Here is a 13,559-nt window from a genome sequence, read left to right on the forward strand (position 1 = left end):
CCCATTATTAACTGGTATCAAACCAAATTCTATCTAATTTCAAGTCCCAGAGTTCTTTCTCCTGTTCTGTACTACATTGCCCCAACATCCCCTTTCATTTTCTCTTAGATAATTGACAATTTACCTAAAAATTCCTCACCTTTAAAAAAAGCATGAAAGTGAAGAATATGATGAAAATTATATAAAATGTGAAAATGAGGCTTGTGACAGTAAAGTTTTTTGGATTCCAAAAATATCAAAAATGGTAGGAGAAATAATAGCCCCTTTGTGCAACATTTTGATCTATGATTCACTCACAGTCATGCATATCACCTCATAACATTTGTTATCTAAAGAAATGAAAGGCATACATTTAGTCTTTTTCATGAAAATTCTAAAACTTTCTACAAAGAGAGGTGATGGCCATTATCCAGAAATACCAGTCAGGCGAGGGAGCTACAGAGGGAAATTTATAGAAATAACAGGCATTCTTCAACTGATATATGATCAAAGGAAATTAACATGCAGTTTTCAGGAAAAGTAATCAAAGTTACCTAGAGTCATATAAAAAAATGCTCCAAAGCACTAATGATGAGAGAAATGAAAATAAAAATAACTCTGACCTACTACCTCACACCTGTCAGATTGGCTAATGTGACAGAAAAGGAAAATGACAAATGTCAGAGGGGATGTGAGAAAAGTCAAACTAGTAATGTACAATCAGTGAAGTTGTATATTGATTCAACCATTCTGGAAAATAATTTAGAACTATGCCCAAAGGGCTATAAAACCATGATACCGTTTGAGCAAGCAAAATGCCACTACTAGGTCTATATCCCGAAAAGATTTTTAAAAAGAGGAAAAAGACCTATGCATACAAAAATATAGCCGTTCTTTGAGTGGTGGCAAAAAATTGGAAATTGAAGAGATGGCCATCAATTGGGGAATGATTGAACAAGTTGTTATTGATGAACAGGATGCTCTCAGAAAAGCATGGAAAGATTTACACGAACTGATGCAAAGTGAAAAGAGCAGGACCAGGAGAACATTTTACACAGTAACAGCAATATTTTATGGTGAACTACTATGAATAACTTTAGCTTTCTTAGCAATACAATGATTCAAGACAATTCTGTAGAGCTTATGATGAAAGATGTTGGTCCATCTCCAAAGAACTAGTACAGCCTGAATGCAGATCAAAGATACAACAGATGTATGTTTGACATAGAGTAAAACATACATAGCTTTTTAAATGGTCGCCCAAAAAGGTATCATCGTACCTATCCATCCATGTGGACATGTAAGGTTAATGATTGAGGGTAAGTGGGGGCTAGGGGGAGAAAAAAGAGTTAAAAACCTTCCCCATCCATTAATAGGCCTCTGACAACACCTTTTGTTAATTTCTAATGAGATACTGGGTCATGACAGTCATGCCCTCGAGCTCTGAAAAGTACATATATACTCTGAGGTGAGGTTTTACTTTGGACTAATTTTTTGGAAGAAGGTTTCTATATGCCAGATGAGACTCTGGGCAGCCATTTTAAGAAGCCCCCCTGCTTTGAAAACCCAGATGTGTTGGTGCTTCTCTCTCTGGTAACGATATATGTATTGTCTATGGTCAGACAGTTGGAAGCCCTGTCTGTTGGTCTTTCTGGTTGTAATTTGTTTTTATTGTCTCTGAAGTTCAGGGTGCTGACTTTTTCCCCTGAACTAAGTGAATGACATATGTGCTTGATTAAAGTAGATTGCTGACCCCTCAAAAGTTTTCTTTTAGAAAAGTCGATCAAAGAAGCTGTCTATGCCAGGGTCCTTACTGATACCGAACATGACAAAGCACTCTAGGATTCAAGGGCAATCTAAATGTTACCATCACATAAGATGAGAAACAAAAAGGCATTTGATCACCTAAAGTACTTGGTGTTACAGGAAACACCCTATGTACCTTGTTTGGAAAGAGAAGAATTCATTATCAATGGTGAGATTTTTAAATGATCTTATTGATCAATAGTGAACTAATTGTGTGATACCCTAAAATCCTAATTTCCTTGGTGAAAACAATAGTACCTTGGAAAAAGATTGCTCAACCTATTTGTATTGGAAAAATAAAATAGATGGGGGAAAATAAAACATATTTCCTAAAATATGGCTTACATTTGATCTGGCAGTCCTTTGCCCAGCTATGAATAGACAGACTTATCTTGGATAAGTGCTACAGACAGACAAGGACTTATTGAGGAGATGATCATTATGATCCCAAATTTTTTACTCTTCTCTAACATATATTTTTCCAACAGACTAGATCATAGCATGGGCAAGTGAAGTAGCTAGCACAAGAAATGACAAGGATAGCTCAAGTAATATCCTGGGGTCTCCTGCTAGATAATAATGATGACCACAATCCTTGAGCACGCTGGGCTAACACCCAACATATGGAAGAATATATGGAGAAAAGTGGATCAGTATTACCATGTACGAAGAACCACGGAAAGGGGATGACCAGAAACAATATAGAAAATTAATGAAATCGTAGATCCACCAAAGTGGCTCCACCAAAGAAATCATAGTTAGGAAACCAGAAGCAAAGGTAACTACAGTATATCACACTGAGCTTGTGTCTACACACAAACTAATTTCACCATGGGGGAGTTTTTCCTTTGTTTTTCCCTTTTGGTAGAGAAAAAGGTAGCTAAATTGGTTGATCATTTTTCAAAGTCACACCAGACTGGGTTTTCTTTCCTCTTGCAGGCTTTCTGAACAACACATTCTGGGATGAATTTAAAAAAGAGAGGCCTAAATTCCTAACAATTAAACAGAGAGTGACTTTATCACAGAGTTGCCATTCAAGCTGGAAGAGTGGAGATATAGACATTGATTCATTTATACAGGTACGAAAAGGGAGAAAGGTATTGAAATTGGTGAACAAACATATTAGGACCAATAAAATTCAAATAGAGGATTTTACAGCACAACTTGAAAATGCCAACTTGAAAATGATTTACATAAACTGGCACACATCTATGACATTTTCCATCCTGTAATCACAGCCATCACAACGTATTATGTTCAACCATATTGAAGGAGTCTTTTCGTTACTCCTTACTCCAATAATACTTCTACCTGATCCTGATTATATCTTGTATGTTATCTTTCCCTATTAGAGTATGAATGCCTTGATGCTAGAGTTTGTTTTTGCATTTCTTTTTATCTCCAATGCTTAGCACAGTGCCTGCCACCTAGTAGACATCAATAAATGCTAGTTGAATGATGGACTGACTTTAATCACCCATCTGAAATGCATCTGATATCAATCTCTCTACCCCCAGGTACTAATGATCATGATGATAATATTCTGCCAAAGTCCTGGATGATGTGCTTGTGAACCTGAGGTCTTAAAAGTTGTCAATTAAAAACAAGCTCTGGAAAGTCCAGCCAAAGGAAAAAAAAAAGATGTGGAACATAGGCTAGAGAATAGACTCTGTCTTATGTCTGACAACCAACTAACCTCAAGTTCAAGGGCTTGTTACCAGAAGGTTAGCCATAAAATGATCAATTTGTGTTGGCCACCATATTACCTTCTGAAATTCCTTTACCAAACCTAGCAAGACTTCAATCTATGCTGGTAAACAGACTACCAATTTAGATAAAATTACAGATCTTATTAGGGGAGAAAGGCAAGAGGAGAAATGTTAGTAAGAGAAATACTAATAATATTCTCTACACCACCAGATCTCTATAATTTCCCCACTTTAGGAAACTCCTTGGCTTGTAACACCGCCCCCCCCACCTTGATGCACATGTGGATTTATTATCTTCTCAGGTTAGGAAGCTCCTTGGTATGTGAACTTCCTTCATTAATATAGGTCAACATGACATCTGTAATTTAAAAGTCTTAAGAGAATTGTCCATGGCAAGAAAAGTGAAGGGACATATACAGAACGACTCAGCACAATAATATGTTTTAGAGGAAGGGGATGAATCCAGGCTACCCTGACTCCAAGGCCAGGCTACCTAGCCTACTAATGAGACTACTACCCAGTTCAAAAGATTCCACTGAGATTTGGATGTCAGTACTGGCCTTTGCTTTAAAACTAATATTCACTATTATTAAGCAGTTTGCAACCTTACTTACAATGCAAATTTTAAGAACAGACTAGATTTTGGTAAATCTATTTGCAACTCTAAACTGTGATCCAAGTACACTTGGATTTAAAACGTTAAAATCTTGCTGAGCCATTTTCAGTGCTGCGCCTCTTTTCTCACAATACAACATTAACAAAGAAATTTTTCTCAAAATTCCTATTTTCATATATCTTATACTGACCTGATGCAAGCCGATTTGGCTTTTAAATCACTCCATCTTTTATTCATAGCATCGATTTTATGTTGGAGGGCGGCTGCTGCATTGGAATTTCCCAGGGCCATGATCATGTTTTGCTGTTTCTTTAAATCGATATTTTTCAAAATATCGCTGTGTGCGTCGATTTCTGCCTGTATGTCCTATTAAAATAAGAAGAGAAAAACGCAAATGTTAAGTAATAGTATGTTATTATTCTACTAGATAAAGACAATAGTTTTTATGTTCATCAACTAGCATGATGTTTGGACTTAACCAGCGATTTTGATCTTTCTCATAACAATGCCAATCTTCTTCAAACAGTCTAATGTTTTCAAATATAAACAAGGGATTTCTTCAAAGCCTAGAACTTCTGAATTCCAGTCCAGTCCAACGCAACAAACGTTTATTAAGTACTCATGATATGCAAGGTACTGAGAGAAACTGCTTGAATCAATCCCAAGAAGTTGGCAATCTACTTTGGGGCTTCAACATGTAAAGAGATAACCACACTTCTAACAAACCGAGGAAGGCACTAGTAACTAGGGTAGTGGGAGGGTACGAGAGAAGCAATGACTGACCACTGGAATTCAATTCAGTTCAGGTTAACCTAGCATTTAATTTCTTTCTGAAATTGTTTTCATTTGCATAAAAGGAAAATGTCTGAGGGTTCCATCTCTGCTGAAGTATATTTATTCTAAATATATACATAAAAATTGCTGATTTCCCTTAAAATGAAAATATGAGCTACTGTTTCCTTTGGGAACTTAAAAGTGATGTGTAAACTAAGAAAAATGTGTGAGCTCAGGTCAGTCACAGGTTTTTTGTCCTTAGTTTGTTCATCCGTAAAATGTCCAAGTTGTACTAATGTTCCAATGTTCTTGCTGTCCATAAGAACATGAATTCATGATATTTATCCCTTTAATACATGAAGACTAATAACAAATGGAATTCAATTAAACTCTATTATAGATGACAAACTACAAAAAAATATTCCTATGCTGTAGAATTGTTTTCTGTCACCGCTATGAAACATCTTTCAGAGGAGTAGCGATGACTAAGCAACTATTAAGGCAAGCAACTCTCAGCCATCTAATTGTACCCCACTGACATCATACAGATTTCAGGGTTGTCAATGTCGAAAATAAATTTGCTCAGGTCAACAAAACGAATGCTATGCATCCATCTCCCACTATGTCGTTTTAACTTACAATATTCATGCCAGTTTCCTTTTTAGTTTCTTGGTTCCTTAAACCAGAGCTTTGCTAGCATTGCCTTATGTTGACACCTGCTGGAAAATATTGGGATTGTAAATTTCTTCTTCTGTTAGCTGCATCAGCAGCTAATTTAGCAGTGGTACAAAAAGTACACGGCAGGATCAATTCCTGCACAAAGTGACATAAATACCATTTTCAGACTGAGATAGCACATGTTATAAATAAAGGAAACTCTCAAGAAATCTGCCCAAAGAGTAACCCTCCCCTAAATGGCTGTTCTGTTCTAACGAAATCCCAGTGACAGGTCAAGGTAAACAAAATTCTATCGTAATTTGGGGTATCCTTTATTTGGGATGTTATTAGCCAAACTAATTAAAGCATTCCTCTTCCTTTACTGATATTGCAGCTGACCATGTTTGGCTTAGCTAACTTTTGTGGCTGTACCTAGTAGAGTCATTTGACTGTCTGAGAAGGGAGACAAATGATCGATTGTGCAAGTCTGTACAAATGTATCAGTGAAGTGACCCAGCTCCAAACAAAAAAAGGATGCTTTATGTATTCATGCTTGTAATTTCTTTCACAAAAAAAGCATGAGTGAATCAGCTTTTCTTCTCTATTAACAAAACTGCCTTATTTGCATGAAAAAATGCTTTGAGCAGATCAGATTTATTCTTTGACATGCACTGAAACACACCACACTGAATCAAACATTGGAAATGAAAGATACAGATTATCTCAGCTGACATTGTTATTAAATCCTATCTATGAAGCCTCGCTTAGCTAATCAAGTGAGTAAGAAATATTTCTGAAGGTTCTTGCAAAGAATGCCTCAGTACTTCAGTCAATCATAACCTGCTACACATCTCCCAAGGAAAACTTTCTATAAGGAAAAACTGCTTTAGCCAAAGTCCAAAGAAAATAAAGGAATCGAAAGACAATACTTTGGTTGTCCACCTCGCTCTCAAGCACCATAGAAACTTGCCATGCAAATAAAGTTCAATACTTTTTATATTCTATATTAGCCACATTAGGAGAAAATGGAAAGCCCCAAGTTTCATTCTGCTCACAGGTGTGTCTGACAAGGGATCGAATGCAAGTTTTTGAGAATATCATGTTTGAAAGGAACTTTTCGAAAACGGGTTTGACACTAATATTAAAATGGAATTCTGCAGCAAGTCATTGGAAAAAGTTATAGGAATAAGACTTATCTCTAAATTATAAATAATAGCTTCTCCACAAATAACACTGACAGTGCTAACTTCAAAAGAGAGGCTGATGTACAAACTCATGGGCGATTTAGGGAGTGACAAACTGAAATTCGAAACTTTTAAATCACTTCCCTTTTTCTGCTCAGTTTTTCTTACAAGATAACACTTGTTTTACTCTAAGTTCTTCCCACTCTATGGAAGTGCCCAGACTTGCAGAGAGGACCACCTGTGAAAGCAGAGAGAAAAAGAGAGAGATCGGGGCCAGAGATGGAACTGGAAAACCCTTGACATCCTTTTCTAACACTTCAATATTATGATATCTAATATAATTACTGACAAAGGAGTCTTCTTAAATAAAAAAAAAAAGGAACCATTCTAAAATTGAGGCAACAAGCTCTAAAGAGAACAATTTTCCATGGTTCTCTAAATGCGCTTCTGATTTTAAAAACAGAAAAAATTAATGAGATGACAGAATGAAAGATGTGTTGGGAGGGGGACTGGTTTTATAGAAATAGGGTAAAATAATATTTTATACGATCTACTTTTAATTTTTCTGACACTTACATCAGTAAAATGCTTACACTAGTAAGATGATGCTTTTCAGAAGAATAACAAAGTATTTTTTAAAATACCGATTAATTACATTCTCTGCAAACACTTCAGTAGAATATCATAAACAAGACAATCTTTCGTCTATTAGAAAAGACAGCATTCACTAAAGTTGTAATATTATTTACAATTCTTAGCCCAAATGTAACTACACAAACAATTCAGCCAAATAAATTGTGTAACGTGGCATTCTGCAAAGTACCTCAATGCCATCACTCTCAGGGCAGTTTTTAAAGCTTGAAAAAGGGGTCAGAATCAATCTCCTGAGACGTTCATTTTCAGGGAACAATTACCTTACAGAGCTTCTGGTACCGAGGAGAAGAAATTGCCATCCTTTGTAAACGATGCAACAAAACCACAACTTTCTGAAGAGATGTTCTCACCACAGCCATCATTGTAAGTTTGCCACACTTCTGAAGACACCGCAGAATTTGCATGATAAATTAAGAGCAATGCTCATTTCCTCCTGGTCACTGAACAAGGATTTGCCAATATTCTGAGCATGCTCATTTCCAGGAATACATTGGAGAGGTACAAGCTGTAGCTTCCCAAGGAGAAGGATTTTACACCTTCACGTTCTTCTCAATCTAAAAAGCACACGTAGACGCCCAACAGAAAGCCCCTGACAGATGCTCCCCCAAGCCAGTGTTTGCTCGGCTCAGCACGGGTGTTGAGCCCAGTGCTGTCTGTTGCCATAGAGGAGCATGCTTGGTAGCCAAGAAGGACATTAAGTGAAACATGAATGCTGCTGAGACAAAGCAGAAGCCCCTTGGGAAGACAGCTCCAACAGATCACAATAGCTCATCCCTCGGAGCTGGTTTATATTAGGAGATAGAAAGGCATTCACTCCCTCACTCCGGAGAAGGATGTGTTCACTCCCACGCTAAATGCAGCTCGGGAAGAGCACTGTTGAGTGAGTGAATAATAGGCTCTGTTATAAATCTTCAGAGAAGAACAGAGGGATACCTGGCTCTAATGGTATCAAGCCATACATTAAGGGCTAATCAATCACACGAGGACAGGACTCAAAACTAGATTATCTAAGAAAAAAAAAACCTAACCAAATGAACGAAAGCATAACTGCAGAGGTGCAAATGTTTTTGCTTAACACTGAAGCAGATCTGCCCAAAGAGCTATCCAAAACACACATTTCCATACCGGGAAGTAAAGCCATTACTAAACAGAATATGTCAGGGCTTACCTAATTAAGAAGTAACATTAATAAAAGACTATTTTATGGGTCATTCCAGAATATTAGGATTCCCTTTTCAAAAGGTTGCTTTATGTTCTCAAGTTTATTTTAAAGAAGAATAAAATGCATGGGCAGAAAAAGAAGGCAGACTATATGATTAGACCTTGTGGGACCTTCTAAACCATCTTAGGGTCACTGTCACAAGTGAAAACTGAAGCAAGTAAGTTGAGATTTAATTCCCATTTTCAAGATGAGGAAAATAACAGAGTGATCAAATGCTTTGGTCAACGATCACAGCCAGAAATAGAAGCCAGATGTTTCTCATTGTCACTGTCTTCCTCAAACTAATAACCTGTGTAATATTACAGTTTCATCATACGGTGCAATTGTCATATTATTCCTATATAAAGTAAATCAGAAAAGGTATCCTGCAAGAAGGCTTAGTCTTCCTGTGCAGTAAAGGGCACACAAACAACCTCATCTTCATAAATCTTAAAACATTTTTACCTATTTCCTCAGGTCTTTTCTGTATTTACTTCAATATCGCTTCAAATACCTAACAATGTTTCTCTAATACAGTGTTTTTTTCTGCTCAGTTACCAGCCAGTGGTGTACCATTCATTTCTTTTCTGCATTCCTCTACTAGAACACATCCTGAGCCTATGGCGCCTCCCTCTGTTTGGAATGAATATGCCAAGGCATTGATTATAGAACTGCCAGGATGGAATGTCAATTACGCAGCTAAAGACCAAATGATGGGAGAGTGCACACTGGAGAATCATGAGGTGAAGATACTTTAACAAAGTTACTTACTCTCCTCAAAGTACAGGGCACACAGTAGATACTCAAAAAATGCTTGCTAATGAGTTTAGTAAAATCAAAGCCTCTCCCCCTTAGATTTCAGTCACCAAAAAAAGAAAATCAATTGAACACCAAAACTAAAAATATGCCATCAAGAACCGAGCAGGATTTTATTGGTGGTAATAAAGGATAAAAAATGTCAAAGATAACTTTATCAACAAGATAGTGTGGATATTAATATTAAATATTAAATAGCAGAAAACTGGTGATTGACATATTTAATGATGGATATTATTATATCAATACATTGCTACATGTATACGGTATCTATAAAAATTATAATACAGAAAAACTGCAGTTGTTTACCTTGCCTGTGGGGCAGGCTAGATGACATGGTGGAAAGAGCCCTAGGCCTGGAGTCAGGAAAACCTAAGTGCAAATCCAGCCTCAGACACTTGCCAGCTGTGTGACCCTATGCAAGTCATGTTCATCCTGTTTACCTTAGTTTCCTCATCTGTAAAATAAGCTGTGGAAGGAAATGGAAAACCAGCAACAAAATGCCAAATGGGTTCACAAAAAGTCAGATACTAAACAACTGAAAAACAAGGAAAACATCTTGTCTGTGGCATGACCTTACCAATCATGCAATCAACGTCATGTTTTGGTTCTACAAGCCAAGGTAACATTGACATTCACTGAAAAAAACAATTAGTGTCAAAGAAGGACTGAAACAGGCAGAACTTCATGAAACATGCTTTACAAGTGGAATTATCCATGAAATCACAACCAGCATGTCTGCACTATTTCTCACTTTGTTTTTCAGTCATTTTTAGTCGTGTCTGACTTTTTGTGACCTTATGTAGCATTTCCATGGCAAAGAAAATGGAGTGATTTGCTATTTCCTTCTCCAGATCATTTGACAGATGAGAAAACTGAGGCAAACAGGGTTGAGTGACTTGGCCAGATTTGAACTCAGGAAGATGAGTCTTCCAAATGCGAGGCCCAGTGCTCTATCCACTGCACCACCCAACTGCCTTCCTCTTCCCATTTGAACAGCTTACTTTCTTCACTTATTCAAATCATATACTATCCTTGAGTCCTACCTCTCATCCCACCTCCCACAAGAACCCACAAGTTAGGGAACTAACCACATCAGTCCATGTTCTCTACCTATTTGGCCTTTGGCTGAACTGTGGTCACATTGACTCTTATCGATCATGTAGATTCTCATTATGGTAAGGTTTCATTATTTAACTTTCAGGAATATTTTCTTGTCCAGTGTTTTTCAGGATCTTCATGTGTATATTTTATCTCTCTCCAGGGAAATTTTTGGCAAGGTGGGGGAGAAAAAAAAATCACTGACCCAGGAATCAGGAGAGTTAGGTTCTAGTCCAGCTCTCCTACTCATTTGCTTTGAATATTGGGCAGAAATGGCTCTCTGGGCTTCAACTTCTTATAACATAATAAATGAAGAGATTGGACTAGATATCTCCGAGGTTCTCAGATTGAATGACTAATATTTTCTAAACTATTCATACAACTCTGCACCCTTCAATATTTAACATTCTACAAAGAAAGTAAGCAGAAATTGAAGAATTTCCCACAGTACTATAAAGGAATACAATTCAGAAAGACCAGAACTTTGACCAAAGCAGGGTACAATCATGGTTTTGGAAGACATGTAGGAAAATGGATGAACACTTTGCACCTCTTTGAAAGAGGTAATGGACCACAGGTGCAGAATGAGACATTCATTTGGGGACATGATTTAGAATCACAATCACAATTCATTTGTATTACTTAACTGTATTTAGTTTTCATAAAAAAGTCTTCTATGAACAAAACGTGAGAGAAACTAGAAAGTTAGAACATTTTAAAATATGTGTCAATAAAATATTTAAAAAGCAAAACATATTATGAGCACAAGGGCTCAACAAATATTCTTTATTAACTGATTAGTTTGAGAAACACTAAGAATTTTTTTAGTGAGGAACATGGCAATGTTTTAAAATATTAGGGGAAATAGCCTACTAGAAAGTTGGTTTCGAATTTGTGTTTTATTCAGTTCCTATTTCTTTTCCCACCTATTCCTAACTACTAAATATTAAAGTCAAACATATATTCATTTGAAGAGCACATGCTTCTGCTACCATTCTACCACTAAGAGAATTGATTACTTGAGTTAGAAGCAACTTGAGACAGCCCTGGAGTGGGTCAATGAAATAAATGCTGCTCAAGATAATACTTTTCCATTAAAAACATGGGATACAGAAAAATGTAGCATCCTTCCAGAACTCAAACTAACAATAGCACACCTTACCTCCATTTCATCCAAGATTCATCTGAACACAGGGAAAATGTCTACTTGCTCTTCTCACGGTTCTATCATGGCTACGTATTAGGCCGTCCCTAAGACCTGACACATTCTAAGCTGTGTACAAGGAATGTCGTCAGCTTTGGCTCGTTCACCTTTCACAAAATACCCTGGGTTCCCTTACACCGTCATTTAAACTGTGTACATAAAATCAAACTCCAACAACTGCTTTTATGTTAAGTTTGCTTTCAGTTTACTTCCCTTTAAAGGTAAGGTTTTAGTTTGGGGGAGAAGTTTGGTTATCTAATTTTTCTTTTAAATTAACAAATACTTGAAATTGAGGGTTTGAGAGGCTTACCTTAAAGGGAAATAAATGGATTATTTGGCATTTGTAGGTTATTAACACATATGCAAACAAAATATTTCTCAAATTTTATGTGTAATGAGAATTGCTTTGTTTTCCTTGAAAACATTAGTCTAAAATGTATATTGTAGCTCATTTTCTGAAAAAATCCTCACATTAGCGTGTTAGTCCTCCATTTTTTCTCACTTCTCCTCTCATTTCTCCCTACATAATAAAGACCGTTCTTTAAATATTTTGAATGACCATGTGTCATCGTAAAAAAATGGTCCCTAATATAATAACATAAGGAGGAATGGTTAAACTCTTTAGATAGGAAACATTAACAGTTCCTTACATTCTTCTTAAAGACTTGTTTGGTTTTATCCATAAATTATTACTATTTCTAATATATTCTTCCAAATCTCTCTTTAGACATGAATATAAGAATATATTTTAAGTACTAATCAATATTATACAGGCGAATCTGCTACAAATTTTAAAGTCTTTCAAATTACATAAATACAAGGATATGCTCAGTACAGTAAAAATAATAAGGGCATGCTGCCTGAACATCGATGATAAAGTATAAGTTGTGCATCTAAATATTAAAATGACAAACTGTATAAGAGATACTTTGAAACAGTATCAAACAGTCAAATCTCCTCTCCTTTACATTGCACATACATGCAAAAATTAACAACGACATGGTGTGAAACTAATGATCTTCTGGGGAAAAGGGGATAAAGTGGTGGTGTTAATACACACACACACATAAATGCCTTGAGCCCTCTATACTGGACCTACATGGCCACAAATATAACCATTTATTTATAAATATACCACCAAATTGTTTTTAAAAAGAAATGGGGAAAAATTATTTTCATATAAAAGCAATCTGGACAACTACTTGGGGCTGTGTCAAGTTAACTGGACTGTCTTTACACTGTCACAAAGAACCAACAATGTAACATATCATGGCCTCCAACACTAAGATGGCCTATCTGATAAATAAAAATAGTTAAGAGTCCTTTGAAGATGCTCTAGGAGAGCCATTTCCCAAGAGAGAAGTAGTCAAAGGATACAAAGAGTTTGAAAAGGAAGAAATGAAAACCAAACTATCAACAAATATCAAAAATGTTTTAATTCACTAAGAGAGAGAAATTGTAAAATTAAACAACTTTGAAGTCTCATGTCATATATTTTTTTAAAAAACTGCCAAAGATGATAAAACATGAAAATACTGAATGCTCTAGAAACGGCGGGAACACAAGTGCATGAATAACACCGTTTCCAGTGCTGAAAATTGATCCAACTGCCCAAAAAAGCAATAGGAAATTAGCTTACAAAACTAAATTGCCCCTAAGCTTGAAACAGCAATATCACTTAAATTCCAAGAATGTCACAGACAAAGGGGGAAGTCTTCTATATGCCAAAATATTCCAATTAGTAATTTGAGGGTAAGCAAATGACCAGAAACAAAAGAGATTTCCATTTATTGGGTAACAGCTGAAAAAAAAGGAAATACAAATGGAATGGAATGTTACTGTACCATAAGAAAAAGAG

At 36.3% G+C, this 13,559-nt stretch overlaps 1 protein-coding gene across 1 annotated transcript in view; it reads right to left on the reverse strand.

The window, feature by feature from the left end:
• Nucleotides 1–13,559, reverse strand: part of LOC140526945 (utrophin-like) — a 73,407-nt gene that overhangs the window by 10,484 nt on the left and 49,364 nt on the right. The window contains exon 14 of the mRNA XM_072643566.1: nucleotides 4,301–4,476. Within this exon, the coding sequence (XP_072499667.1) occupies nucleotides 4,301–4,476 (176 nt within the window). The remainder of the gene's footprint in view (nucleotides 1–4,300; nucleotides 4,477–13,559) is intronic.

This window comes from Notamacropus eugenii, chromosome 2 (assembly GCF_028372415.1).
Source record: "Notamacropus eugenii isolate mMacEug1 chromosome 2, mMacEug1.pri_v2, whole genome shotgun sequence".
NCBI classification, from domain to species: Eukaryota; Metazoa; Chordata; class Mammalia; order Diprotodontia; family Macropodidae; genus Notamacropus; species Notamacropus eugenii.